Below are 27,544 nucleotides of genomic sequence, written 5' to 3'. Positions count from 1 at the left end.
CCAACGTTGTCTCTCCATAAACAAAGATATCAGATTATGATTTCTCTTAAGGTTTCAGTGAAGTTTTCCTCTGGCAGTTTCTAAGAGTCCCTCTCCCTCCATTTTACAGTAATCACTGATCATCACCACTGAAGCTTCCTCAAGTGCTCTCAAGAACAGAGTATCTCTCAGTTCCTGCAGCTTGGGGACAGCATACTGAACTTTGTGAGGCTCTTGTCTTCTGCTGTGTTCTCTGCTCGGAAACTAATTTCCTCCAACAAGGGAGTTTATTTAGGTGGCGATGATACACAGAGCATGAGGCAGACCAAGTCTCTATTATTAACAGGAGATTAAAACAGCTGTATGGCACTCTAAAGCACCCTCTCCTCCCAGCGCTAACATACGGCCCTGGATTACAAGATGCACTTGACCATTTAAATTACTGCAACAACCAGCCTTCACCATCTGGGGTTCATTACCATAACGCCCGTCGTTGCTACAGAGAGCACTGACAATCTTGCCCTGAAAATCAGCTCCACAAGAAACAAGTATACTCTTACCTTAGGGTAAAACCAAGAAGCAGTGGCAAAACCGGTTCATGTTTTTTTAGTAGCCAAATTTTGTCCTGGGAAGCACTGTGGGCAGACCTTCTTTTGCATGTGGGGAACTCCTCACAGAGGCAAATGTATCTGCAGTAGTGTATTGCAGTGTTAGACTTTGTTCATTATTCAGGGTGAAATACGCTGGCATGCTTATGTGCACCAGCATGCCTTGTGTGTTTGATTTTTCAAATACATCGTGACCTTTGTTGGTCATTCCATTTCAAGAATCTGAACTTTTCATTTCTCTAAATGATCTCCAATTTATTGGTTTTCAGATGAATAAAGACTAATTGTTGTGTCTTTTATGATCTGAACGACACCACAAATAATCAGTCCTCCTATCAGGACATGGCTCCGTGATTATGTGGTGAGAGGCCTGTGATGCTCTGATACAAAGATCACCAAACGAACACTTAAAAAAGAAGTGGCAAATTATTTTTAGGCTAACAGAGGTCTAATTTATTCGTCTGATGAAGTGCTTAAGCTAAGAGCTCCCCAGACACCAAATGAGACACATGCATTCCCAAGGGGGTTTAACATTTGATTGGATGTAGTTATATTACTACAGCCCTAATTAAGAAGGGGGATGTGTTTCAGCAGCTCTTTCAAATATTTGTTTTTCCGCCATACTCTTGATAGACTGGAGGCTAAGGGAGGGAGAGCCGAGCAGGGTGAAATGGGGTGCAGATATGGCATAGACCTAACCGACTTTTCACAGAAAAGGATTTTTTTCTTTGTGTGAAATTGTAGGAAAATAAAACCTCTGAAATCTTCAGGGTGTGTTGAAGATGAATTAATTAGGCGCATGAAACAGGTAAAATTTGTGAGAAGGGCTTGGGTTGATTGTGGGTAGCAAACTTTGATGAATATCTGCACTGAGTGAAAAGTGTTCTGTGTAGCAAAATAAAAAGAGGTAATGTTCCTGGCATCAGGTCAGCACTATGAGTTTTATAGTCAAAGAGTTTGCCTTGGCATGGAAGAAGACCACACTTATGCTGAGGTGCAATGCCACACAGTCTTTGTCACACTGGAAAAGGTTCAGAACAAACTGGAAACACTGTAACGTCAGTATTCCCAGCTTGCGTGTGCCCACATGAGCGTATGAGACAGAGAGATACAAGAGGAAAGACGTGGACAGTCAGGAAGCTAGAAAATTATAAAAAGAAAGAGGGAAAATTTGGGAAGATCAGGCGCACTTAGAAGGGAAAAATAAGAGGTATTCCTACGCCTATATACCCCAAACATGCATACACACACAAACACACATACCGTCTTGCTCTGTCTTTGTCATCTCCTCCAGTTTTTTCTGCTTCAGCGTGTCCACTACGTCTGCCAGGCTTCCTTTGCGGCGCTCCGGAGTTCCAAACGCTGATCCGCTCAGCAGGTCACTTCGCTCCCGGGCCCCCTCCTCCGGCTTGTGTGGGGAAGTAGAATTGTTCCGGAAGGAGTACAGGGAACATACTTTATTGCTGTCAGATTCCTGTAAGACAAACAAAAGTAGGGAGGGGTGGCAACAAGGGATGGGATTTATATTAAAAGATGAGTGTGTTTCTGTGTTCTGTCACGGCTCCATTGAGCGTTTTGACAGTTTTTCATTCAAATGCGGTGATTGCTAGGTTTTTGCGGCTGAGGGGCGATTTGGCCATATCAAATGGCTCCTCTCTGGCTTTCATACAGCAGCTTCTGTGTCCTCAGCAGAGCTAGCTGCGCTGGTAAATGAGACATGACAAGTGAAAAGCTGAGATGAAATGATGAGGTACACTTTCATAGGGCATATCCATAATGTGCTCAGGCTTTACTTTTCATCTGCAGAGACTACACAGAGAAACCTCCCAACTGTAATTTCTCAAATTGCTTTTGAGTGTGCATTTGTGTTAGGGTGACTGCTGTGTAATTTGTTCATTTTCTAGTGGAGACCCATTCTCAGCTGAGTGCCTTGAGCCGTCGTAAATCTGTGTCCTGTCTCAAGCTGTTGTTGTTTTTCAGTCCCACCTGTGTATGGTTTAGTATTTAACTAAGGGTCCTGTCTCTGGCTGACTGGCTGAGTGCTCCCAGTGCACAAACAGAGACATGAAGGAAATAGGGAGAAGAATGGGAGAGAGCTTGAGGGGAGAGAAAGGGAGAGAATACTCTGCACTTGGGAGTGTATAGTCAGCACACAGACCATGGCTGAGGTTTGTGTCTGACAGAAGGTGGTGTTAATTACGGTTTGCGGAGTCTGAGAAAGCAGAGGGAAGCTATGAAGCCAGGACTTTGCAGCCTTTAACGGGGGAACACTCAGCCCTGATTTAAACTTTGGCCTTCATAGTGAAGAGAATAAACATGACGCACATCTGTATCCAACACATGCAGCACACCTCTCATGGAAAAGTGAGCTTCAATCAACAGTGGTGTGATAAAGCAGGGTTAAATTATAGAGCCATGTCTGGAGCCACTGACAATCCTAAATAAAAAGTCAGGAATGTGGTAAACTGAGCAGGAATGTTGACGGTGCCAAATTCTCATCCCTGTGTTGCATGTTGAGCTCCAGGCAGGGTTGCAGTGGTGTGTAGGGTGGTCTGGTACCAAGCGCCAGGGTGGCACGACCTACCGGCCGACTCTGTACCTCCCAGCCCTGTGTTGGATGATTATGCAGTGTGGCAGAGACAGTGGAGAGTGCTTGAGGGGAGTGGAGCAGTGCTGGGTTAATCAGCTGGCGCAGGTTCAGGGCACAGCCCACACAGACGCATGGCACAGCAGTGGAGTCAGGTAATCAGCAAAAGCAACACTCTCATTCCTTTCGCCTTATGCCTTTCCCTTTTCTTCTCTCAATCTCTCCCTGTCATCTGCCATTTTACCTTTCCTCTCTCTTTGATTTTTCTTACTTAGTCTTTAGTCTTTTTGGATCTTTTCTCTTATTTAATAAACCTACTGTATTATTTTTTTAAGTAACTTCTAAATATAATAAATTCATGCTGAGGAAATATTTTTTTATCATCTTACACTGTCCTTATGACCCAACATAAAGGGTATAGGAGGCAATAATATATAAGCGTGCTCAAACATTTATCCTTTGCCGTGTAGAATAGCCATCATCCACCTATTCCTGATCTGATGAACTCAAATCAAACTCCTTTAGTGGTTTTCAGACCCTTTCGTCTTTCTTTCCGTTTAATGGCTTCCATTTTAGTTTTGTTTACCTCAGTAAAAGGTCTACCTTAAAGTATGACATTTTGACCTATATTTTCTATAATGGTGTTGTTGACTCTGCTGCACTAACCTAATCAATCACACCACTTTTTTCTCTCAAAAGATTCATATTCCTATTTTCTGAAATTTAATGGATGTTGCACAGCACTACCTCGAACACTTCCCGCCAGCCGCCACTGTGTTACAGCACAATATGCAAGTTGTCAAAACAGAAAATTACAAATGCATTTAATATTTCAAATATAATTTCATCAAATGTGATCTATCTTTATTTCCATTTTTTGCTGTAGATTTCTACATCTTTTTTTTTTTTTTTTTTTTTCCATTTTGACATGACTTGACTTTTGTTGCCATTTTTGGAAGGCACTATTTTACACAGAGCCTATGAAAAATGAAAATGAAAATTAGGCACTGTGCCATTAACTGGTTTGGAATGAATAGAGTAGGCTATGCAAAGCATAGTTTCATTGAAGGTTGGCAATATAGGCCATGCTATGAATGACTGTAATAAACAGAGTAGAAGAAGTGGATCATACCAGAAACAAAACCAGTTGCTGCAAAATGTGTAGCTGTTGTGTTGTATGTTTCCATTTTGCACTTTGACTCTTTTTTGAAAAAGGACAAAAAACACCTCAAGCAAGCAAAAACCTTAATGCAAAATTGAGGATGTTTTTTTTTTGTTTTTTTTTAATTTTTCATCAACCTTTTTTAATGTGATACTTGAAAATGCGCATAAAAATACATTGATGGAAACATGACTACTGTCAGCATACACACCCCAGCATCACAAGTAGCAGTCTGCTACAGAGGCTATTCATGTGTCTGCATGGGTGTGGGTGGATGTGTGTGTGTGTGTGTGTGTGTGTGTGTGTGCGTGTGTATCTGTATGTGGTGCTGCAGTGCTGAGGTGTTGAGGGTCTTAGTGGCCAACTGCAGAGCTACTTCAGAGGCCCTCTGGGTCTCTTTACCACAGACCCGTCTGTCACAGACAACCACCTGCCTCCCATGTCTATAGCCCACAAGTGCCTGCGCTCTTCTTCGCTCCGCTCACATCAAAGCAGCTCCGCACTTAGAATGTACAGCGTTTGGGATCTGGCTGCAGATGTAGCTTATACACAACAAGAAAAACAGCACATGTGCACTGACTACAAGACATGTTTCTTTAATAGCAACAAGAATGCAAGCTAAAGGGAGCCGATAAAGCTTCAGGTCCTCTGTTTAACCTAATAATGGCGTATAGCTTGGTGTCTGGTAAAAGTCAAAACACCAGCAAGAAACTTAAACATCACCATTTATGCTTCTGCTCCTAGTATTACTATTCAGTTCTTTTTTTATTCCATTTTACTGCTAAGGCATCAAATGAAAGTGATAAAGGTGTGGAACAAACGTTTGTTTGGTTAAAATTCATTCTGAACACTCTGTAAATTAGTATTTCAACCCATGGTGTCATCTCATTCTGTCCTGCTAAATGAAAATTGACAATACTTTACAGTTGAAGAATCCTTTGACTTCAAATTTTTGGTTTGGCAAATAGATTTCAAAAGGCATACTGTGTGATTCGCACTCAATGGATTGTCTGATATTAGTGGTTATCCGGAATCAGTATTTTTATTGCATGCTTTTGCTAAGTTGACTTGTCTCACCATGCGCTGTTGGGCTGACACCAGACTGTCCCAATCACTCTCTGGTGGTACGCTGCTGAGCGGCTGCATTTCATCGGGATGGGCTTTTCCATGGAGCAGACTGTGCAGGGGCAGCTGTGGTGTGCCATGGGCCTCGGCACTCTCCTCTTTCTCCCAAGACAAGTGCTCCTGACTCATGGCATCATCCCCATCAACCACAGAGGCGAAAGGAGATGTGGCTTGCTTGGAAGACATGACTCTGCTGTGGAGCAAGAAAGGGAGAACAGAGTCAAGAGAGAACAGAGTCATCCACATTACATGGAGAGAAAAGTTGTTTCCTTGAACGTTTCATGGATGACTGGCAGTTATGTTTGACTGATTGCGCTGTAACTGGAATTATAAGTGCTGCGTCTGAGCAGATATGGACTGAATGCGCCACCTTATTGTTGCCTGTAGCTGCTCTGGCCTGTTGAGTTTGCAGCAGGCCGTGGGGTCCCTAATCCTTTGTTTAATGCAGATGGATGGCTTGATCTAGGGCTGGAACTGTGCCTGCTTGTGTCCTGGCCCAAAAACCAAGACAGTTACTAAGGCAGTAGGTCAGCCAGGCAGTGGGACTAACATCCAGATTCTTATTTCTGAACAGTCTCCTTTATTGTTCATGTTGTTTTGATTGTCTTATCATTTTTCTTGTGTGAGTCGATTTCCCTCCATAGCAATCTAATGCAAACTAAACCATCCTCGCGCTCTTTAGTTTCTACGTGTCGAATTAGGAAATTATTAATATTTTGGTGTGACACTGTTCCCTCAGGCCAACAAATCCTACTTAAGCAGCTTACAAAGCAAAAGCTAACAGTGGAGGACTAAATTCACAAATCTGTCACATGCTTTCATGAATATTACAGTGAAGAGTGTACTTGACATATCAGGTGCAAAGGAAACTCAAGTTAGTTCTTTTTTTCTCCTTTTACAAGCCAACTCTTTTGGTGTAGAATTTATACAACCAATTCCGCTTTTTCTCACAATTAATGAGGCTGCACGCATGCTGTGTGCTACAAAGAATGAAATTAAACACTGTGCCAGCAAATCTAATTATGCATTTGGTATTAAATTAAAAAGGGGATAATATGGCCTTCCTACTGATGTGAAGTGGAGAGAAGGAGCTGGAGCATATTTAACTACTAATCCGCTTTTCCCTGAGCTGTTGTTCTGCTTATTTTTCTCAACTACAGGACATTGACCATTAAGACTAGAATGACTACTCAGGGCTCAATCTTCTCCAGAGGATGAGGGTATGTGTGTATAACTGTGTGCATGTGAGAGGAAGAAGAAAGACAAATTGGGAAAGTGAAGGTATGGGCCCTTGCTTGTACGTGACAAAGCACTCAGGGCACTTCTTGTAGTACTTCTGATCACTGATCACCATCTGCCCCATTCTCCTGCTCTATCCACAGGGGTCAGTGTGACAACGCTTTAGTTCCACCCTCAGCTTGCCTGGGGGGTTTGAGAGGGAGGGGGGGGGTCTCAAGGTTGAGGCAGGCTGTGGTGCGATGGTGTCCTTGCACTTTTTGCTGAGAATCAGGCACTGAGAGATAGGGAAAGATATGCTCCTTTTAAGAAAGGCTTTTATGAGCAAGGTTTTTGGGTCTAATAGTTCTTGGTCTTACTCAAGGGAGCCTGTCACATGAGGTGTGTTGTCCATGTACACATGCTGCTGAATCGTTACTCTGTGGATATTCTAAGCAAATGTATTTATATACATACAACACATTCAAAAGGATAGAATATAAGAAATATGAAAGACAATTACAGTACAGTTCCATTATAAATAGCTGTGTTGTGTCTTAATTTTAGACTCGATTTAGAGGAATTTGGAGTTCAAGTTATTCTGGTTGTAGTTATTTGTAGTGCAAATTAAAGGCTGTGCCACCATGTTTTGTTTTACCCCATAAAACTAAGAGAGTAACCCCAGAAGACTTGAGAGGGCTGGAGGGAATTAATGCTGAAGCAGATCACACATAATTCTCTATTGAATTATTATCCAGACATGTGCACTGGTATATCCAAATAAAACAGTCTGTATGCATTTACCACACACTCTCATTCACTCAAACATACACTCACACACTTTGGCACATAGTCACAGATCAACCAAGGCAGTGAACAGGGACCTAAACAATGCCACTCTTAGTTAATCTCATGTGTCCCAGCAGCTGTACAAACAAGTCAGGTAGATGGCAGGCCAGGAGTGTGAGACCCGTTCTTGACTGCCTGTCTCTCCGCCAGCCAGTCTGTCTGTCTGTCTGCATGTTTGTCTGTCTCTCCCTCTGTCTTTTAGCCTCTGTGTCTGAATGTGTTGTCGGCTGTGTCTTTAGTGGGACTCAGGCCTCAATTTTAATCAGCCATTAAATTGTTTCCTGTAATTATATCAAATAGAAAGTGATCTCAAAATTGGATACTGTTAATTGAAAATCAAAAGTCAGAGCAAAGTTCAGAGCATGCATGTAATAGTAAGTGGAAGGGGCAGTAAGGAGCTTGGGGGTTGTGTGTGCGTGCATGCGTTTGTGTGTGTGCATGCGTTTGTGTGTGTGTGTGGTGGGAGCGGGTCGGGCATGTAGATTCTGACATATTTTTTATTCATGCACCCAAAAAGCCCAGGCTTTGAGCTCAACAAGCACCTCGTCCTCAATGGAGTGTGAGAGTGAAACAAAGCACTGCTTTTGTATTACACAGTAAATCAAGTGGTATTATTTTACCACTAAAATATTCAGTCTCTCAGGCACTTTTACTTTGGTCTCCAGCCATCAGTCAAACTGCTGAGGCGTGAGCAAGAGAGAGGGATAGGGAGAGAGAAAAGGAACGATGGAGACTCCATCCTCCTGTAACATGTGTCTACAGCAATCTTGTTAAAGAATGCAACAGATCTGCGGCAGGCTCCATAACAGTATTTGTCAGCAGGAGTTAATAATTTATTAGCAGTGCTGGGAGGGCTGCGCTCAGGCAGCTTAAGAGTGCGGAGAACCCCCTTTGCCCCACCCCCACCTTCGACAAGCCCCATACAATACTACCTCATATTATTGAAAGGGAAAAGGGGAAGTGCGGCAGTAATTCTCTGAAAATATCTGAGGGCGACCATACGGTATTTTATTCCTCATATTTGGAGCGGGGATTACACACAGCTGAGATCTAAAGGGGTTCGTGTGCAATAGATCAGAATAGAGACAACAAAGACATTTGATGAAGAGCAAAATAAAGAGCAGAATTCAGCTGAATGTAGGTACTACTGATGCTTATAGAATTTCATCGTATTTTCTGATAGAGTGACACCGTTTACAGCCGCGGTGGCTGCACATAAGTATAAAATCAGCAAAACAGCCCTGTTAGTACAACTACAGTGTATTCTGGTGCTTATTTATTAACTGTATTCACATTAATAATTGAATTGATTTTTCAGGAAAATCTGACAAAAATGTTCTTCACCATACTGAACAGTGTAACTATGGGGAGGTTAAGAGGTAGTTCAGAAATCCTTGACAAGCTGCCCTCCCTCATACATGATTACACAACAACAATGGGCAACTAACAAACCAAAATAATCAATAAGTGCATGAAACGCTGCCTTCCTGCCTACTTTCCCAAAGACAAAAGCCCCAGTGACTTTGAAGACTTGAGGCAGACACGGGGAAGGGTCACTCAGAAAAGAGAACTGGTCTATATATAGCTGACAATATTGCGCACATTTGAAGGATTAGGACTTAAGTTCTCCAGCCGCGGGCTCATATGGCCTGGAATGCTTTGAGTCATGAATTGTTCCCTGCGATTATGTTTCATCATCGTGCAAAACAACCTCTGCTTAATTGGTGAGCATTAGAAGAGCGTTGTGCACTGCTCATCTTTGGGGTCTTGTGACTGCGGGGCCATGTGTCCTCGGCTATCCCATTTCCTCTTTCATCATAAAAGGGTCTGACTGACTTTCACACGCTGTATCTGCTCTGTCACACTGTTAACCTTTTATAGACAATGGCGACACTCAACTCCACACCATCTCCCCCCCACCACCCCAACTTGCCCACATGCCCACTTGTCTGTCTCACTGCCGATTTCTTGCACCTTCTAGTTTTGATCACAAGTCCCAACAGGGGAGAATATCACCCCTTCTTTCCTTCACATATTATCAGCAGACAAAAGGAGAGAAAATCTGATCAATTATTTTTACAAAAAGAGCATCTTTTAAAAAAAGATTAGATGGGAACACAGGCAATAACAGAGAAAGGGCTTTAACTTTTCATGCATAACGGTGTTTAATCGTGCAGAGCAACCATACACATTCAAACTAATTAGATTAAATTCCAAACAATAGCAATGAACTTGAAACTAAGTTGTACAATGGGTAGTAATCTTTCAAAGTGATGTAGAAGCAGAGAAAGAAAATAATTTCTTGGCTTTAAACCGTGTCTGTGTGTGAATGTGTATGGGCGTGTGTGTGAATGTGTATGTGAGAGAGAGAGGGAGCGAGAGCGAGAGAGAGAAAGTCAGAGAGAGAGAAAATCATCTGCGTGTTTCCCTTCAGGGGTTCCTCCTGTTCTAACAGGTGTCGTGGTAGGGTTCCTCTGGGTTCTTCACCTGCCATAATGAGATATTACTACCTGACAGCTCCCAGCTGGAGGAGCATTGACACGGAATCCACCGTTTAGCACAATTAAATTATCACCCTCCATTGTGATTGTGCCATGCTGTGCAGCAGCCAGGTTTCTGGATACATAATCAACTCGTAACACAGGCTGTATACCGCACACAGTTAGTCTCTTTTCCACACACATGCACCGTGTATACACTTGGACACAGTGTGCCCACACATATGTTTGTCTGTTATATAATTCCTTTAGATTTAACAACAAATAGATCAGAAAAAAACATTTGCTAGACCTAATTTTTTCTTTTCCGTTTGAGTCAATGACACACTAATTGATTTAAATCTATTAAACCTCAGCCTACAAAGTAATTACAGATAATGATATTAAAATATAGTAAATGGTTGGGAAAATACAAATTTTCCAACAGGGTAACCCACTGCACGGTGACTGGAGAGTTGTCTAAATGAATTTGTTTAAATTGTTCCTCCATTATTGTTGACCTTCCCTTGCAAAAAGTCAACTCAATTACGGCTACACTTCATCCTCACTTCACACTCTCTCCTGATGCCTTCTCTATTAGAAACTGCCAGAGTTACCACAGCTAAAATCCACACTCAAATGATAGCCACCCAGAGCAAATTAAGCAAGCCACCTGAAGTGCACACTTTACATATTGAGCAGAGCATTGATAATTACTTTGCAGGGTAAATTATTTGCAATAATATGCTGCTAGAGGAACTGCCTTGTATCTCACTTTAAACACTTGTGCAACTGCCATGACAGCGTGGTTGATGTCCTTGCCCCCCATGCAAGGCAAAGGCAGATGCAGGTGTGAGAGTGCTTAAGTGTCCCTGTCTGTCTACTCAGGAAGGGTCGATGAGCATTCACACACTGAATCCCTCGTTGCCCCCTCCTCTTCCCTCTCCTCCTCCTCCTCCTCCTCCCTCTCCATCAATCCCCTGTGCCATTGGCCCTTTTCCTGATCCCAGGACACAAGCTCAGAGCTGGATGGCATAACAGCCTCTCAGTTCCCCAGGACAGGCACAAGTTCACTCATGCGTATGCTTTCACAAATGAAGGATGACCGTCCCAAAAATTCACCACTGGCCTTTTTTTTTTCCATACTTGCATCATTCTTAAACAGAAATTATCCACTAGAAGAGGAACATACTGGATGTTGTGAGTCAAACACACACACCAGAAGACACTAACAGTAGCAGGACAACAACTGCAGCAGTCTCCTTCATCAGCCAAACTGTTTCTCTGCCTGAGGGAGACAAAACTACTGAGACAAGAAAAGCTACTTGTTGTTTTACCCCTCTTTCATTCTTTTCTATCTCTCTTTCTCTGGGCCTGCTGGGGAATGGAGTGCCCAAAGAGCCTTCTGTTGCTGCTGCTGCACTTAAGTAAACCTCACAGCGAGTCAAGCCATCAACCAACACAACCCTATTTGCTGAACAACAGTGGAGCTTTGTGGCTTGCCTCATAGTTGACAGTAAGTTATGAGCCCTTTGTGAGCAGGAGAAGGAAAACAGAGATCGGAATTTGGCAGGAACATAATAATACAGAATTCTCCTGTTCATGGAACCTGAAATTTTCATGGAAACAATCAAGCATTGTTGAAGGAAAGAAAAGCAACGGTGACAGATGAAATATAGAGTGGGGCCCCCTTTTTGTTAAACACTAAACAAAGTGCTATTCAAGCCAGGTCCATTCTGTCATTTATAAAGATAACTTCTTCTGTGCACTGGAGAGTTTGCAGCAAATGGGTGCACTTCAACAAATCGAGTGTAACACCTCTCACAGTTGCCAGAAAAGTGAGTTGAGGAGCTGGCTGGGGGGTGCCAAACAGAAGTGAGGGGACACATCCCAAGTTACCAAAGGGATGCACAATAAATCTATAGGGAGTATAGAAATCTCAAAAGGGAAGAGAAGTTAAAAAGAGAAAGCACAGCTTTTTACCCAAAAAATAAATGGACCGCAGTCTTCGGCTTTTGGCCAAATACTCAAGGACAATAGCTAATTATGAAGGAGAAATTTTGGAAGGACAAGGAAAAGCATGGACCTTGGTGACTGTGAATAGTTTCTGAAATTGGGGGTGGGTAGGGGGGGGGGGGGGGGGGGGGGGGGGGGGCATTGTACAGTATTGTACTGTATGGCAGGGGAACTATGGTCCTCAGTTTTTGGTCTTGGTATCATGAGGTCATCACTGGCAACTTTAATGCCCAGAAGAACTGGGGTTGGTTTGGACATCTGGAATGCTGACACACAGTGGCCTACTCTCTCCGTCAATATCATTGTTCCTTTCTTTTTTCCTAACTTAGAACATGTCCTGGTCACCAAGTTGGCAAATTTGCAGTTTCTACGAAATAGAAAAGGTTTTTTGTCCCCTTTCATTCTCCTCTCATAAAAAGATTTCTGTTGGAGGGGGAACAGATTAGGAACACTGTTGTAATTAAGGTGCTCTATTGTTATTCAGAGGGCTATGAGGACAACAGCTCATTAGCTACAGTTTGACACACCTCTGATTCTTGAGTTTTTTTTTCCTTTTCTGCTATTTTTTCTCTCTTTCTGAATAAATTAACGGTATTCATTGAGCACTCTCTCACAAGGGAGGGCACACAAATGTCTCTCCCCTTGTGACAACTGGACTTCTTTTCCCTCTTTGTCTTTGGGCCCTTGTATGTTTTTAAGGGCTGGGATAGAATTGGGGAGGGGAGAGAGTAGCCACGTTTCATGTGACACGTCAATTGGAAAATCAAAACGGGTAGTTCATTTGCTCCACCCAGATGAGGCCATCTAGCAGAGCCATGATGAATAGGGGTCAGGCAAGCCACACCTCAAAGATTTATGATTAAGGCTTATTATGTTGGGAAACTGACATTGATTGCTGATTTAAACCACTGAAACCAATTAATTTGTCAGTGCTGAATAGAAAGCATGGTCAACAGTGTGTGTCATTCTGACAGGTTGGATGGGAAGAAGCCCAGCAAAAGCGAAGGACTAAATGAGTGGCTGGCACCCAGCTCTGTTTGGAGGTGGTTAAAAGTTACACGAGTGATTGACAGCTGATATAAAAAAAAAGAGAGAGACTGGAGAAAAATGAGATCTGAAGAGGAAAACCAGAAGCCCCAGCCACTGATCTGAGTAATTGCCCAAAAATTTGGTTCACAGAAGACATGTACAAGCTGCTGTTTTAGCAATGCTAAGACGGTTTCATTCATGGGCCGACACTGAGGAAACCCGAGTAAATGAATGTGAAACATAGCCCTAATAAAATCAGAGAGCTGACAGACATGGTTGAACAGAAAAATGTGCTGTATTTCCACTCCGGGGAAGCGGGCAGTGTAGTGGATTAGATGCTGACTAAAACTCAAAATGCCTCAGCAGCCTGCTGCTAACCATGTGTCTGACCACTCATACTGTGCTTCAACTCTTCTCTGCATTTGTCCACAGCAATGCATACAGAGAAGCAGGACTCAAGTGATATACCTACCACATCCATTATCCAAGTGATTTTTGTGCTGTGTTCACAACAAATGCCACATTACGCTCGGTTACATGTTATTTTTCTCTGTGGTTGTTGGGGAAGCTTGTGTTTACTAATACCTTTTCCTCTGTGTTAGTTTATTCTCCTTTATTCTTTTGCTGGCTCGCTCCAAGGACACATGCATCATGACAGTGCTTCAAAATGAAATCATTAACTAAATTGCTTTCTTAAAAAGCCACAAGTGTGCGGCAGGATTTGTGTGTGTGTTTGGCTGTGGGCCATGGGCCTCTGGTTCCCAGGCAGCCTCTGCCCCGGCTCTGTTGTGGTTCCCTGCTACCACACTCATTATGCTCAGCCTCAGCACAGCACGGTGCAGGGCTGCAGCTCGCCTTGCCTCACTCACAGGGCTAGTAGGAAATAATCTGGTAATCTCAAACTACTCCTCCATTTCAACTGGGGCCCCATTCACACAAAGAGACCCTTTGTCCCGAAACATGTATGACCACCCTTTGAATCGCAATCAGGGAATCAATCAAAAACACATTAAACAAATATGGTTTTATATTTGATGTTTAAGCCTGAAAGAGAATTTTCTGTAGAGCTGATTTAAGATTTTATACCCATATTTTATCAAGCAACAATTCGTGCTGTGACTTGTCAAAATGCTAACAAAGTGAAAACTGGCACAAATACACATGTCAGCATTAAATCTCTGTGAACATAAATGACACACGGAGGCACACCTAGATAAATGCATGCCGACATTATTTTGCATAAAAAAGCCTTTTTGGAAACTTTATCAATCTGCCTGAGATAGATTTCAATAAACAAATCAAACAGAATGGAAGGTAAATAGGGACGAAGGCCAGCCAAATATTTGATAAGAGGAGAGGGACTGTATCTGAGCTGTTTGACAGGGTAGCTGAGCCCCACCTACCCACGCATACACACACAAACGCACCACACACACACACACATGCACCTAACCCTCAACCCCGACTGTCTATCTGCTCTCCACTGAGCTGAAGGTAGCAGATGTGTCTTTCACAGCCTGTAGAGTGTGTAACCAATCTGCAAACAATAGCTGGAACTTGACAAAGGTCGTTGCACTTGCAACACACTTTTTACAGTAAAGGGCAGTCTTATCCCACTGGCCAATTAGGTAAACCATGCCCTTTAGGCTTTTTTAACTTTATAGACCACTGAAGTAGTTAACATTGAACACTGAAGCTCAGTCCATAAATGTGGTCTATTCTGTTTTAGTGTGTAGGCCCATTAGACAGCCACTACAATGGTATTTGTCCTGTTTAGCTAGCAGTTGATGTAAACATGTTCAGTCTTATCAACCTAGTGATATTCATGGGGGTAAAGTGCCACAGTGCCATGTGTCTTAATTACAACAGACAGCCATGACAGTGAAAAAGATCCAGTGTCAGCCATGCTGTCTGCTACCGGCTACAGTGACCACAACAACAAAAGAATTCTTACATTTCGCAGCATGCCAGATCAGTTTTGATAACGTTTAAAGCTAATTCAAGGGTATCAGTTCAATAGCTAGAAATTCATTTAAAAAGGAAAATTATTGAAACAAAAGAACTTCTTATGAATAAACCAAATATAGTAAGGAAAATGCATGCCTTAATTAATACGGTAGAAAAGGTTTTCGCTCGAGTCCAAGAAACTTACCAAGAAATAGTTTCGGGTTTGTGTAGCCAAGGTGAACTGATCTCATCATTATAGAAAAAAGGCTTGCACAAAAAATGACTTCTGAGTGAAAAAGAAAGGTGACATAAAGGTGAACATTTTAAATATCAGGGTCATAGGACCTTTGTCAGCAGAACTTACAGAACATGCAATTCTAGAGACCTAAATAGAGTATTAGTAATGGCCAATCAGGAGAAAGGATGCAAGAGGTAGAGGGTGTTTTGAATTAATTCATCAATTAGCTGGGTGTGGTCAAAAAGACCCAGAGAGTATCTTGAATGAATGCCATCCTACACACTACTGTGCATCAGCATATGTAATTTCATTCCTGCGCGGTACATATATGTGTGCAAAATATCTTGTATGATATACTACAAACTAGATAAAAGTGACACTTATGGTAAGAGTGAAAACAAAAAGATTGAGGATAGAAACCACATACAAACATGAAGTCACAAAGGAAAGCCTTTTCTGCTGCTATGCAGAAAATCCCCCATTTCCTTTCTTGCTGCATATTTAGGTTGTGCCTGTTCTGATATTTGCATTATTTCCTGGTTTGAAGCGCACTCTTGTCTGTGTTTTTTGTCCCTTTGGGCCACAGAATAGATGGCAACCAGTCTGCACCTTGAGATCCCATCCACTGTGTGAAGACTGTGACACCACATCACACAAATCCTAAAATATAAAAATACCAGCCTCTTTTCATCAGTGAAATAGGTCACAATCAAATTCATCTACATTTGTTTTGCTTACTTAAATGATGTCGGTTACTTAAATAAATTGAATATGTGTGATTTGTGCTGTATATAACAGATGCCATTATTCAAAAAGAATCAAAAGCAATTTTACCTATTTTGTTTGCATGTCTGAGTACTGGAGATTGTGTTGTGCATAGTTTGTGCAGTCTATAAACCCTCCTCTCTGGTGTCAGCGGGCAGCCATCCAGCATCAGCCTGGCATATCAGCTATAAATGGCCGCTACATCACTACAGCTCCGGCTAAAAATACAGGACCTGGTTTCTTCCGTTTCCCTGTATTCTCAATTGTGTGTGAAACTTGAGCTAAGCAATCCTGTAAGACTAACTTTATGTGGAAAAAAACGAGTATTGGTTTTGGACTTGTTGAAGAAAAAGTAACAAATCCCCAGTTTTTGACAGCAAAATGCAAAAAATATAGCATGAGAGACCTTTTTCTCTTTGCTTGCGAGCCAGGTTTTTACGAAAGCTCTCTAAAAGCTATCAAAAGTTTCAAAATTTCCCACAACCCCCTCCTGTGGGTGTGCCTGTAAAGTGCTTCACTCCCTTCTCTTGAAAAGCTCCAAGGGATTGCATCATGGGACAGGGTGTAAGACGATGGTAGCAACATACTGTAACATGGGGGAAATACCTCATGTTGGTTGATTCATAAACACCTAGTGCACTGGCTCGCTTGCCTCTCAGACTGGTCTGTGCTGTGCTGTGTGCAATGGTAGAGCTGTACCTAGCCCAGTGCCAAGTCCCTACGCTGGCCTGAGTGCTGTTCAGGGACACACACACACACACACACACACACACACTCTCACACAAACAGAGTCACGCAGATTATAGCGTGGCTCTGTTTTAATTGAGTCTCAGCCTTTGTGGTGTCTGTTATCTCTCACTAATAGCATACATTGGCCCTCTCTCATTATCAGAGTGGGGTCTTTATCAGAGACCCTTGTTTGATACAGTTAGAGTTGATACATTATGAACCGCACACCAAGAGTCAACAGTGATCTGCATATTCAATAACTTCCATAATTATATGCGCAATTCATCAGATGGGATGTGATTGCAGGGGAAGTGGAATAGAGTGGAATAGAGAGGAGCAGAGAGGTCTGATTCCTGGAGGACTAAAGTCTAATCACAAAACTAACATGATAATTGAAATCTAAATTGAAAGGCTTAGCTCTCAGGGAGAGTATGTCAGACGTGGAGTGTAGAGGCGCTAGTGAGAGTGAAAGTGAGGAAGAGAAAGAGTGGCAGGAAAAATAAAATTTAAACTGTGCATGTAGTACACAAGCCACTAACAATGCCACATATAAAAAATATGGCTGCTTCACGCCAATATTATAACAAGCTCTGAAACATGTCTATGTAATCCAGTCAGGAGGTAAAACTTGCCAGAAGTAAAAGAGCATTGAGCAGCCTGTTGGGAAGCTGTGTGGAACATTTCCAAAAAAAAAAAACCCATGAAATTTGAAAAGATTTTTGAATATTTTAGTCGCTTTTCAGCACATATCCCGATCCTCAGTAACTGAGTAACACTAACATACTTTGCAATTGCTGATCGCTGGCTATTTCAGTGGTGTTGTCAATACTGAAAAATAGTGCAGAGTTAACCTTTACACGCAGTTACATTTGATAAGCAATTTGATTAGCAACTATCCAAGCTACATACTATAATATATGCATCTTGTTTTCCTCAGCACACTCGTAACCTGGTCCAGGAGAGTGTCAGAGGGCAGTTCAATAATGGCTCAATATTCCACACTGTCACAATCATCCCTCTTTGCTTGAGTAGACCATGCTACGTAGCATTTAAGTTGCTATTTTCAAGAGAGGTAATTGCTTTACAATTGTGTGAAAAGGGATATGTTCAGCACTGCATTGAACAGAATGGTCCTTAGCTTACACGAGAATGTCTAATCACTTTCCTTTTACACTGCTACATCACAGCAAATACAAACATACAAATACAGAAGAAAATGGAAGTATTCTTTTCTTTCACGGTGGAGTATTAGTATATTATTTTACCAAACTCATTCTGAGGAGTTATACATAATCATCCAAACGATTTTCCTTTTCTTGCATCTAATCAGAAAAAGTATTGTGTCGGGGCGCTGGGGTTACGCTGAAATGAAGCTGTCCTCCATTTCACCTCAAAGGCTGTGCTGTCCTCACATTCGCTCGTGTTTTACTCATAGTCGACGCAACCCAAAGGAAGAACTGCTGGAAAGAGCAGCAGAAAAGTCCTCTGTCCCATTCTCCTCTCCTCCCCCTTTTCCCCGCTCTCCCTCCCGACCACAGGATTCATATTCATCCCTCAATAACATTTAATTAGTAATGCCAAATTCATTAACCTGTACTGCTGTTACGCTGGCCTCAGCCATAAATTAGCTTAATGTGAGCAGACGTATTGCAGCTGTAATAAGGGACATAAAACTCAAAGAGAAACACATACTGTTCCTCCGTAGTCATGGATCATTATAATTCAGCAGTGTTTTAGAGCGGGAACATTTCTTTTCAGAGTAGGAGCTCTTTAGCAGCTCTTAACTATAAGCCCATCAAACATTTTTTTTTTTGTCATGCTTAAAAAATGTGTTTTAATTCTGGTTGAATTTTTAAGAATATTATGGAAATACATCACTCACAACAGCCAGTATTTTCATCCACTTATCACCTCAAGTTTTTAAGTGTTTAATGGAAATGAAAGATCGAAAAGAAACCATGGTTGAGTGAATTGGTGCAATATTAAGGTGCTTTTTCTAAGACTCATGCAAGAGTTCATGTTATTTCCAACTGAGCTGAGGTGCCAGAAACCAATGCAGAATTGCTTGTATCAGATGAAAGAGATGCAAGAGACAAAATTCCAGTAGCTTCTGACAGCTTCGTCTAATTGTTCCAACTCTTTCGCATCTTGTTTGTGTTTATCAGCTGAGGGTGTACGTTTTGGTTGTGGGGTATGTTGCCCCCTTTATCACGGGGAGACGTGTTACTAGCAGTCTTTTTTGTCAGTCTTGTTTTCTTTGAAAATCTTTGAAATGGACAAACTTGAGGTTTTGTTTCTTTGGCAGACAAACAAATTCAGGAAACAACCTGCTATTGTAAAAACCTTGGACGACCTTCACTGTCCTAGGATTACACGTTGACCTTTCTGCTCCTCTATCCCCCCAGTGATCTCGCCTAACAACTCGCACCAAAGAGCCTATTAGGCCTGGATCCCACTTTGTTGTTAAAAAGGGTCTTGTCCTTTCAGAACACTCACTTCCTCGCTTTCTGTTTTTTCAAGCATAGGTGGTGGAGGAACACAAGTTCATTGTTCCCTCGCAGATGGAAGTTGGAGTTACCAGGGTAACAGCTCTAATCCTCCTTTTTACCACTTTTTTCATATTAACAGCCTATCGAGTGCTACCTTTTAAGTCACAGGCAAGAGCGCTCGCTCACTTTTAATTAGCTATGATTCTGTTTGCCAGGAGACAGCATGATGAGCTAATCGAAATTTACGAAATAATGACGTACTGCATGCAGCTACTTCTTTCTCCTGAGACCTGCTCCAAGAATAACAATAATGAGGCCATTATCGAGGATCGCACTTTAAAACACTGCCCTGCCACCAAAACAGAGGACATAATAGTTCTGTGTTTTCCATACAATCAACAACCCATTGTTGATGACTTGAGAACTAAGGGAGCAAAGAATGGGTGCCATAATGATTGGTCTGTGCTGCCATGAAGATCCTGTACAAAGTGTCCTCTGAGGAAGGACCACGATAGACTACTGATTTGCTTGTAAGGGCTCTGGATGAAGACAACTGTCTCGCTTTGTAAAAAATGTCCTTTCTGCTTTTTGTCTGTCTTGCCGCTCAAATAGCCACCACGCCGCATTAGAGAAGAACCATTCACATGGTGAATGGCTGGGAGTCACACAGGCTCATGTGAAGGGGCCACATAGTTGCTGGAGAGAATGGCCATTTATATAACCTCCCTCCATTTCAGAAAAAAGATAACTGATGGTTAGCAGAAGATGATAAAAGATGTGTTTGTCATCTATAAGATGACAACAAGGTGTCTGCAAAAGGATGATGTGTTAACATTTGACCAATGCTTCTATACATATATATAAAAAGTGAATTTAGTTCACTTGTCCCGTATGTCAACTCAGCTTTATCTAAAATGTCAAGATGGCTCAATTAGATAATTGCAAATCTATGCTCCAAAACTAAATGCATTACGATTGCAGTCTAGCCATTTGGGAATGACAAAGTCCCAGTGAGACGATTATGATAAATAGAGGCTGAAAATACAATGTTTTGTCTGAAGTTCCGCATTTAAACCTACTGGGTGAGAGCTCAGCGGGTTTGTACAAGCATGGTGCTGCACCTATTAGCTGTGCTCTATTGTAAAGGAGTGAGAGAGACAGAGCTCGAGGCCAGGAAAATGCTAAATGGGCCCCTTAGCCTAGTCAACCTTCAGTGGGTTTCATTTATCTTCATCTTGTTAGACTAAATTAATTAACAAACTCTATGTTACACACTTTCTCCTTTCATTACATCAAATAATGGCAGAAATGTACGGGGGGATCCTGTCCGCTGGGAGTAGACAGACTGAAGACATCTCTCTCTCTCTCTCTCTCTTCTCTATTCTGTCTTTCTTCCTTCCCCTTTCTCTCCCATACTCACTCATTTTCTCAGTCTCTTTGACTGCACAAACAAAAACCTGTTAAACGTCTTCCATAACCGTATAAAAAATTTATCTAAAATGAAAACATATTTTCAACAAAGCCTCAACTGAGGCTCACAATAACATCAGCATGAATAGTTGTCTATTAAAGACGCTGTGCATATTGTATGCTGTAGTTCAGAGAGCTTTCGCTTTAGTTTCAGAAATTTTGAGAATTTCTAACAGGCTCGCATTATTTTTATGAGACAGAACAAAGGCTTTGACGTGTACGTTAAATATGGAGTTTAGACTTTTCCCCATCCCATCTGAAGAGTTTGATGTATTTTTCACGATGGCCATGTATCAGGTGCCAAAAGGCAGTGCTTTTACGTTATTAAACCTCACTGTATGTATGACTCAAAACCCAACTCATGACTCATTACAATAATGAAAAGCCCATCCGGTGTGCTACTGAGATATGCGCTACAGTATAAAAAGTCAACAACATCTGCACATTGGAACAGAAATGTATGAGCATGTTCAGAAAGCCCCCTTTGACCTACTTCAGTTGCTTGAGAAGAGATACTGGGATTCTTTCTGAAGGAATGTCTAACTGCCACATCCATCCACCCCTGTTTCTATCCTTTTCTCCCCTTTCACCCCTACCCCCACTCCAGGACACAAGTCTTATCCAAGCAAAAGGGCTAACCCTGAAGCAAAGCCTGCCTTTAATCTTGGCCTGATTGTTGAGACCTCCAATCTCCAGCCAGTGTGCATGATATCTCTCTACTGGCTCCTCTCCTTTAATTAAAACAGCCATTGACAGAAGGATGTGGATTAGCGGCACAATAACGTGTTTACTTAGAAAAATCAGTGTTTTCTCACAGCTATGAGAACAAAAGGAAATTGTTGAGATGGAGCCAAGGTCAAAGGTCATGTTTCTTTTTTTCCCTCCTTCCTTTTGTAGATGTGGGACAGGATGAAGAAATATTCCTAGTGAATTTGAGACATGCGTCTTCCAGACTGCTTCACTATACCACAGCACTGCAACATACAGTGTACAGTATATCTTTAATCAACCAGATTGGTTTCGACAGGTGCTGAGAGTTAAACGATGTCATCCACTTTGTATCATTACTCCAAAAAAAAAGAGAAAAAAGCGGAAACGAGCACAGGCAGTGTGCTCTCAAATTTAAAATGCTGTATGCCTGAATAACTTCTGTCAAACCATAGCAGATATACTACACTAGATAGACTGGCACCATGCCATGAAAGATAAAACAGATACTGTAAATTTTTACTGTGAATTTTTGCATTACATTTATTATTTGTTTACTGCAGCACACAGTTAAGTACATCAAGTACTTATAAATAGACACTAAATATATGCAATTTATATGTAAGTGATAAATGGTTCTTTCAATTTGTTAAATATAATAAAATCATAGTGATAAATGTGGAACTCAATCTTACTTTCAGTATAATTCTAAATTATTGAATTCTAAAAGATAAATAAAATTAATTTAAATGCATGGGAGATTTTTCTATTGAATTCCTGAAGGACATTTTGACTAGTGAGAGTAATGGTATCAAATTGTCCTTTCTTTTTAAAATGCCCCCAACAGTTCTGAGAGAAAAAAAAATGCTGTTAATTTAATCAAATAAGTGACCTTTTGAAAAAGAAATCAAAGAGGATTCATTAGCTTTAGTAAAGTTTGGCTGACAGCAGCTTTGAAAGGCAGATGCTGCTGCTGTGGCTTCTAATGAGCCAACCCTAATTAGGGAGCAACACTGGAGCCTAGAGAAGGTGGTTGACTAGGAAAGGAGCCAATGGTAAATACACTCTCTTATTTACATCCTCTGTGTGTAATGACAGCACAAATTTTTAATTAGAATCACAGGAAGGGTAAAGACAAAAAATATAAATCTTTATGGTAGGTTGAATACAAACACGGAACACAACAGGAAATAACAGTACATCACAAGACAGATATGCCAGTGAGTGCCTCACCCCAACATCCTTGATTAGGGTGGTTGGTAAGGGAGGGCAGATGGGGAAAGTGGTCAGACAAAAGCATGCAGTGTAAAGACACAGTCTGATCTGCAGGTCCTTTAAGCCGTGAAAGGTAGAGGAAGGGGAAAAAAAGGGGGGGGGAGGCAGCTCATCTGCATGTGTCCCTTAAGTTGTTGATGTGTGATTTCAGTCTGACTGGAGGCTATCGGGGTGAACATGTCAGCTACACACTACATGAACACAATCATAACACACAGCTTGGGTAAATATTTTAGAATCCATGTTTGACATTGTTCAAATATACAGACTCATGCGCACACACAGGACAAAGTCTAAAGCTAACAATGTGTCAGAAAGCTTAACCCCTGTTAGCCCAATACCACCCCTGCCCAACCTATGGTCCTAAATGGCAACAACATAAATGAAACTAACCTCAGTAAAAAGCTGCTACGAAGAAAGCCCTCCATGTCAGCGTGTGGGGTTCTGGCAGGAGAAATCACAGAGAACCATTTTCACTATGAAACGAGTGATAATCAAGCAGAAGAACAAGGAAGAAAGGAGGGAAAGAAAGAAAGAGAAAAAGAAAGAAAAACACATAGAGCATACATCTTCCTCCTATAATAAGGCATGCCTTTAATTAAAGTAGAAATATGGCTACGAACCCATCCTCTCTTTTTATGAACTGACATCATTAATTATACCTCTTTCCATCGAGGGAGTGGATTTGCATACAACATCGGTTTGCACTGAGAGCCTGATGATATGTTTGCATCAAATAAACTCTGCCTACTGATCTCTATACAGTCTTTTTCCACGGCTGTGTGCAGATATATACATGTACATCCAGCACTGTAACCACAGATCCCAGAGCAGCCCCAGTCTGTTCAGAGTAGCCAACGGTGGTCCAGCTGCAGCCCATGTGTGGCGAGGGTGCTGTGGCTTCTGGGAGCCCGGCCGCAAGGGACTCAAGCTGGGACTCACAGCATCAATGAGGCAAAAGGATGTGGTCATGATGTCACCACTTGTAGGGGTCGTTCAGAAGCCTTACCCACAAAATACTGGAGACACATGGCTTAAAATGACTTACAACAGGTTTCCATTAGCTTATGTTATTGGTCTGTATAATATACACTTTTATTGTGTTAAGATTTGTTGAAAATTGATGAGGACTTTGTTTTAAGTGGTAAAAACAAGCAGTGATTCCAGAGGACAGATTTGTGAGCGGGGCTTTTGTCAGTGGTTGAAATTTCAATGTCTCTCAGATCTCACAACTAGCCTTATAAAGATACTCAACTGCTGACTTATTGCAAGGATATCCCGCGAAAATATTTTCAGCATTATAACAAGTCATTTCACTTCAACATTTCATCACTCCGTCATCATTTTTATTCCATTTCACAACTTGTCTGCAGATCCAAAAGTCATGCTGTGAAAATCACTACTTTTTAAAACCAGTGGAAATAAAAAGTCTCTTGTCCGAAGTTCTGTTATAACGCTTCCTCATGCACATCATCATGAATAACACAAAACATAGCAGCGAATGACATGTCAGCCCTTAAACACCTTAACTTTTAGTGACATGGGTGTAATTTGGCATTTTCTCCCCTTGCTCTTGTGGCATATGAGACAAAGCCTCTGAGAGAATGGAAAGAATGAGCTGGGCCCAAGGACACTGTGCCTTTCAGTCTGGCCAGCACTTAGCGAGGCAGTGGATCCACAAGGCCCAGAGGGCTCAGCCGAGACTTTTCTCACAATAAGGTGTCTGGGGAGGCGGGAGTGGCATAGCTAGGGGCGCTGCAGCTCTGCTCTTTTCTCCACTCAGCTGGGCCCAGCGCACATAATACCGTCACCACGGCACAGCACACCAAGCCAGTGACAACGTGAGAAAACAACCGTCAAACAGTGCAGAGCAGATCAAGCGTGTCTCCTCACTTCTCTGAGTGCAAAAAGCACACATACTTTACAGCAGGCGCACACAAACAATTGCCAACACAAATGTGAATTCACTCTGAACTTGGAGTACATGCAAGCAAATTCACTGGTACGCATTTACATACTGCAAACTTCAGTTCAGAAATCAGGAAGAGGAATACAAACAGTATGAGTTTGATGAAGAAACTCAACAAATGTACACATTATCAGTGACAGTATGAACAGAGACCTCTTTCTCATTATCTGAATGAGTGTTTATTTTAACAGGACATAAATCCTTCCGCAGGCTTGCTAAAACATTTAAGTAGCAAAAGAGAAAATGAAATAGATCAGGTTGTGCTAGGTTTCTATCTTTATCTTTGGTCTTGTTCTTTCACTCTCTGTGTGCTTGTGTTTCCTCAGCTGTGCCTGCTGTCTACAGTCCCATTGTGGTCAAAAACAACTGAACTTAGCCTATGGAAGCAAAAGGTGCGGTTTGGAGAGCAAATGACCAAACTCAGGAAAAAGTGACTGAGCCACATTGTATTTGCTCTTCTCCGGACGCAAAAAAACAAGAACGTCTTTAAATTAAGGCTAGGCCACAATTCAAGGGCAGGCTTTTTGGTGAAGGAGAAACAGGGAGGATAGACATCACTAAGTTGGCCTGGACCAGTCCGAGCAGCACGGCAGCCCTTTCGAAGAATGAGCCTCTGCCAAAAGCTGCCTCTGCCTAACCAAGTCTCCCACCATCTGCAACAAATGTGCTCTATTAAAGCAGTACCATATGGACAACAAGCTAGCTATTAACACGGCTTCAGCACATCCCCTTAACCTAGCCCAGATTTCAAACTTCCAGTCAAATTGACTGCTGATTTAATGCACCGCCAGCAGCCATGTGGGTCTTGGCACGAGACGGCACTCTCAGCCTTCAGTCATTAACAGGCTCACGTAGAGCACGGCGCACGGCGAGACACAGAAGTTTGTTACACAAATCCTACCAGTAACTACATCCCAGGTTACCCGGTATATCCCTGAACCATACTCATATGAGAAAAAGCAGCAATATCCAAAGGAGTCTGTGCTGATCTAGAAACTTCTTAAAGCAAGTAAACCAGAGCTCAAAACATTCTGTTGTACAGAATGGAAACAAGCTTATGAAGCAGATCTACCCACAGAGCTGCTGCAGTGGCTGCCTAAGTGGTGGCTTATGTCTCAGTTCTTCCACAGTGATGGAGAGTGCATTTGCTCCCTCTGCATGGATCCAAAATGGCAGTGATTAACCCTGCAGGGTGTGTGGGTGGTGGGGGGGTTGCTTTAATCCCTGTGGGCCGGGCGGCCATGTTGACGCCTCTCCCCTCTCTGAGTCATGGGGGACCCACCCACCGTTCACAAAGCCATGCTCTCTTCTCCTCAACCATGACGCCACTGCTATGAGTCCTCTGTTCTCCGACCCAGAGACAACACAGGCGCGCGCGCACACACACACAGACACACACACACACACACCAAATCAATTACAGTTCCGTGGTTTGAACCTGATTCCAAAGTTCAGTAAATTTTGTTTGTTTATTTTTTTCTCCTCCTGTCTCGGCTGCTTCAGATACTGTACATAATTAGAGTGGAAACACATTTCTTCTGTCAGAAGCCTGAATGTATACAGAGCCATGGACTCAGAGAGTCTTAGTCCAAGAAAAAAGTCAGAATACAGTTTGTTTTTATTTTACATTTTGACTTTAACCGTGGTAATTATTTCCCCATGATAACAATATGTCTCTTTGTACAGAACATGTAAATGTTCATCTTACATTTTGGCAGATTGCAAATCAATAGCAAGCTTAGTTTTAAATTATAGAATTATTATGTCATTATTAGAGACCTGAGGATTTATTTTTAAAAAAAAAAAACACATGAAACATAAGATCAGCTTTCCACAACAGCTCTGACAGTAGTGTCCCTATGCAAATTGAAGTGATAAGCTAAAGACTGGCTGATGACAGTCTAATTAAATAAGCCTTTCAGGGCTCTCAGTGGAGCAGTGGGATGTGTGAAAAGGTACTGTTGGTTCGAGAGGAGGGAGATCCAGAGAAGGGGAAAAAAAGCTGTCCAAGCAATCCCAACATCCCAGCAGACAGCTTTACGCCAACTCAACACCCAGTCACATGAAATATGGTGATACCTGGTCCAGCACGTGTCCACACGCACTGATGTGTACGCACCTACAGCGTAATACACACACATGCACACACACCCACACCTTATGTTACCTTTACTAATGGCAATACTGTTCCATTGACCCTCTCCTCCCCCCACCCCCAACCTACGTACACACCACACATACACATATCCTTGCATGCACACACACACACACACACACACACACATACACACACACCTCAGTCAGAGCTGCCAGATGAGTAGTGAATTAATTTGTGTGAGCCACTCCAACATTAAGAAGGTGTGTTGAAAGGTGTCTGCTCATGTTTCAAATTAAACGCGCTGCTGGTCAGCATTAGCACCTCGCCACCCGTCGGCAACTGACACTTAGGGGGCTGGGGGGATGGGAGGAAGGAGGGGAGCCCATCCGCCGTTCACACTGGAATAATTAGAACATGTCAGGAAGAATTAATTTCCTCATTTTTCAAAAGGATACACAGAAATTACCATGTTATTATATGACAGGGTCCCTGGGAGGATTGGATTAAATTTGATTTCTTGCGCAGCCCACACAACAAATTAAAGTCATAAATAAGATGGAAAGAAGCGGGGCACAGAGCATATGTTTATGGCAATGAGTGAAGCCAAGGGACCAGAAACAACTATCTTCATTTCATTTTATTTAAATCAGGCCGACACCGTGTGTCTGAATGACAGCAGTTGCTAATGGGTTGAGATTAGAGGCTCCTTGATATTAACACAGAGATCAAACAATTTCCAGCTAAAAAGCAATGGAATGTGCCATGCTAATGCTACTAGATGAGCCTATTCTGCACAGAATGATGAGTTA

At 42.1% G+C, this 27,544-nt stretch overlaps 1 protein-coding gene across 1 annotated transcript in view; it reads right to left on the bottom strand.

Annotated features, from left to right (window-relative positions):
• The window catches only part of sox6 (SRY-box transcription factor 6), a 134,752-nt gene that overhangs the window by 83,699 nt on the left and 23,509 nt on the right, over nt 1-27,544 (bottom strand). Inside the window, exons 3-4 of the mRNA XM_070830491.1 lie at nt 5,414-5,654; nt 1,851-2,061 (exon numbers count right to left, since the gene is read on the bottom strand). Of these exons, the coding sequence (XP_070686592.1) occupies nt 1,851-2,061; nt 5,414-5,647 (445 nt within the window). The 5' untranslated portion in view covers nt 5,648-5,654. The remainder of the gene's footprint in view (nt 1-1,850; nt 2,062-5,413; nt 5,655-27,544) is intronic.

The sequence above is a fragment of the Pempheris klunzingeri genome, chromosome 1 (genome assembly GCF_042242105.1).
Source record: "Pempheris klunzingeri isolate RE-2024b chromosome 1, fPemKlu1.hap1, whole genome shotgun sequence".
Lineage (NCBI taxonomy): Eukaryota > Metazoa > Chordata > Actinopteri > Acropomatiformes > Pempheridae > Pempheris > Pempheris klunzingeri.
The sequence above is the reverse complement of the archived record's forward strand: the minus strand, read 5'-3'. Positions and strand labels throughout refer to the sequence as shown.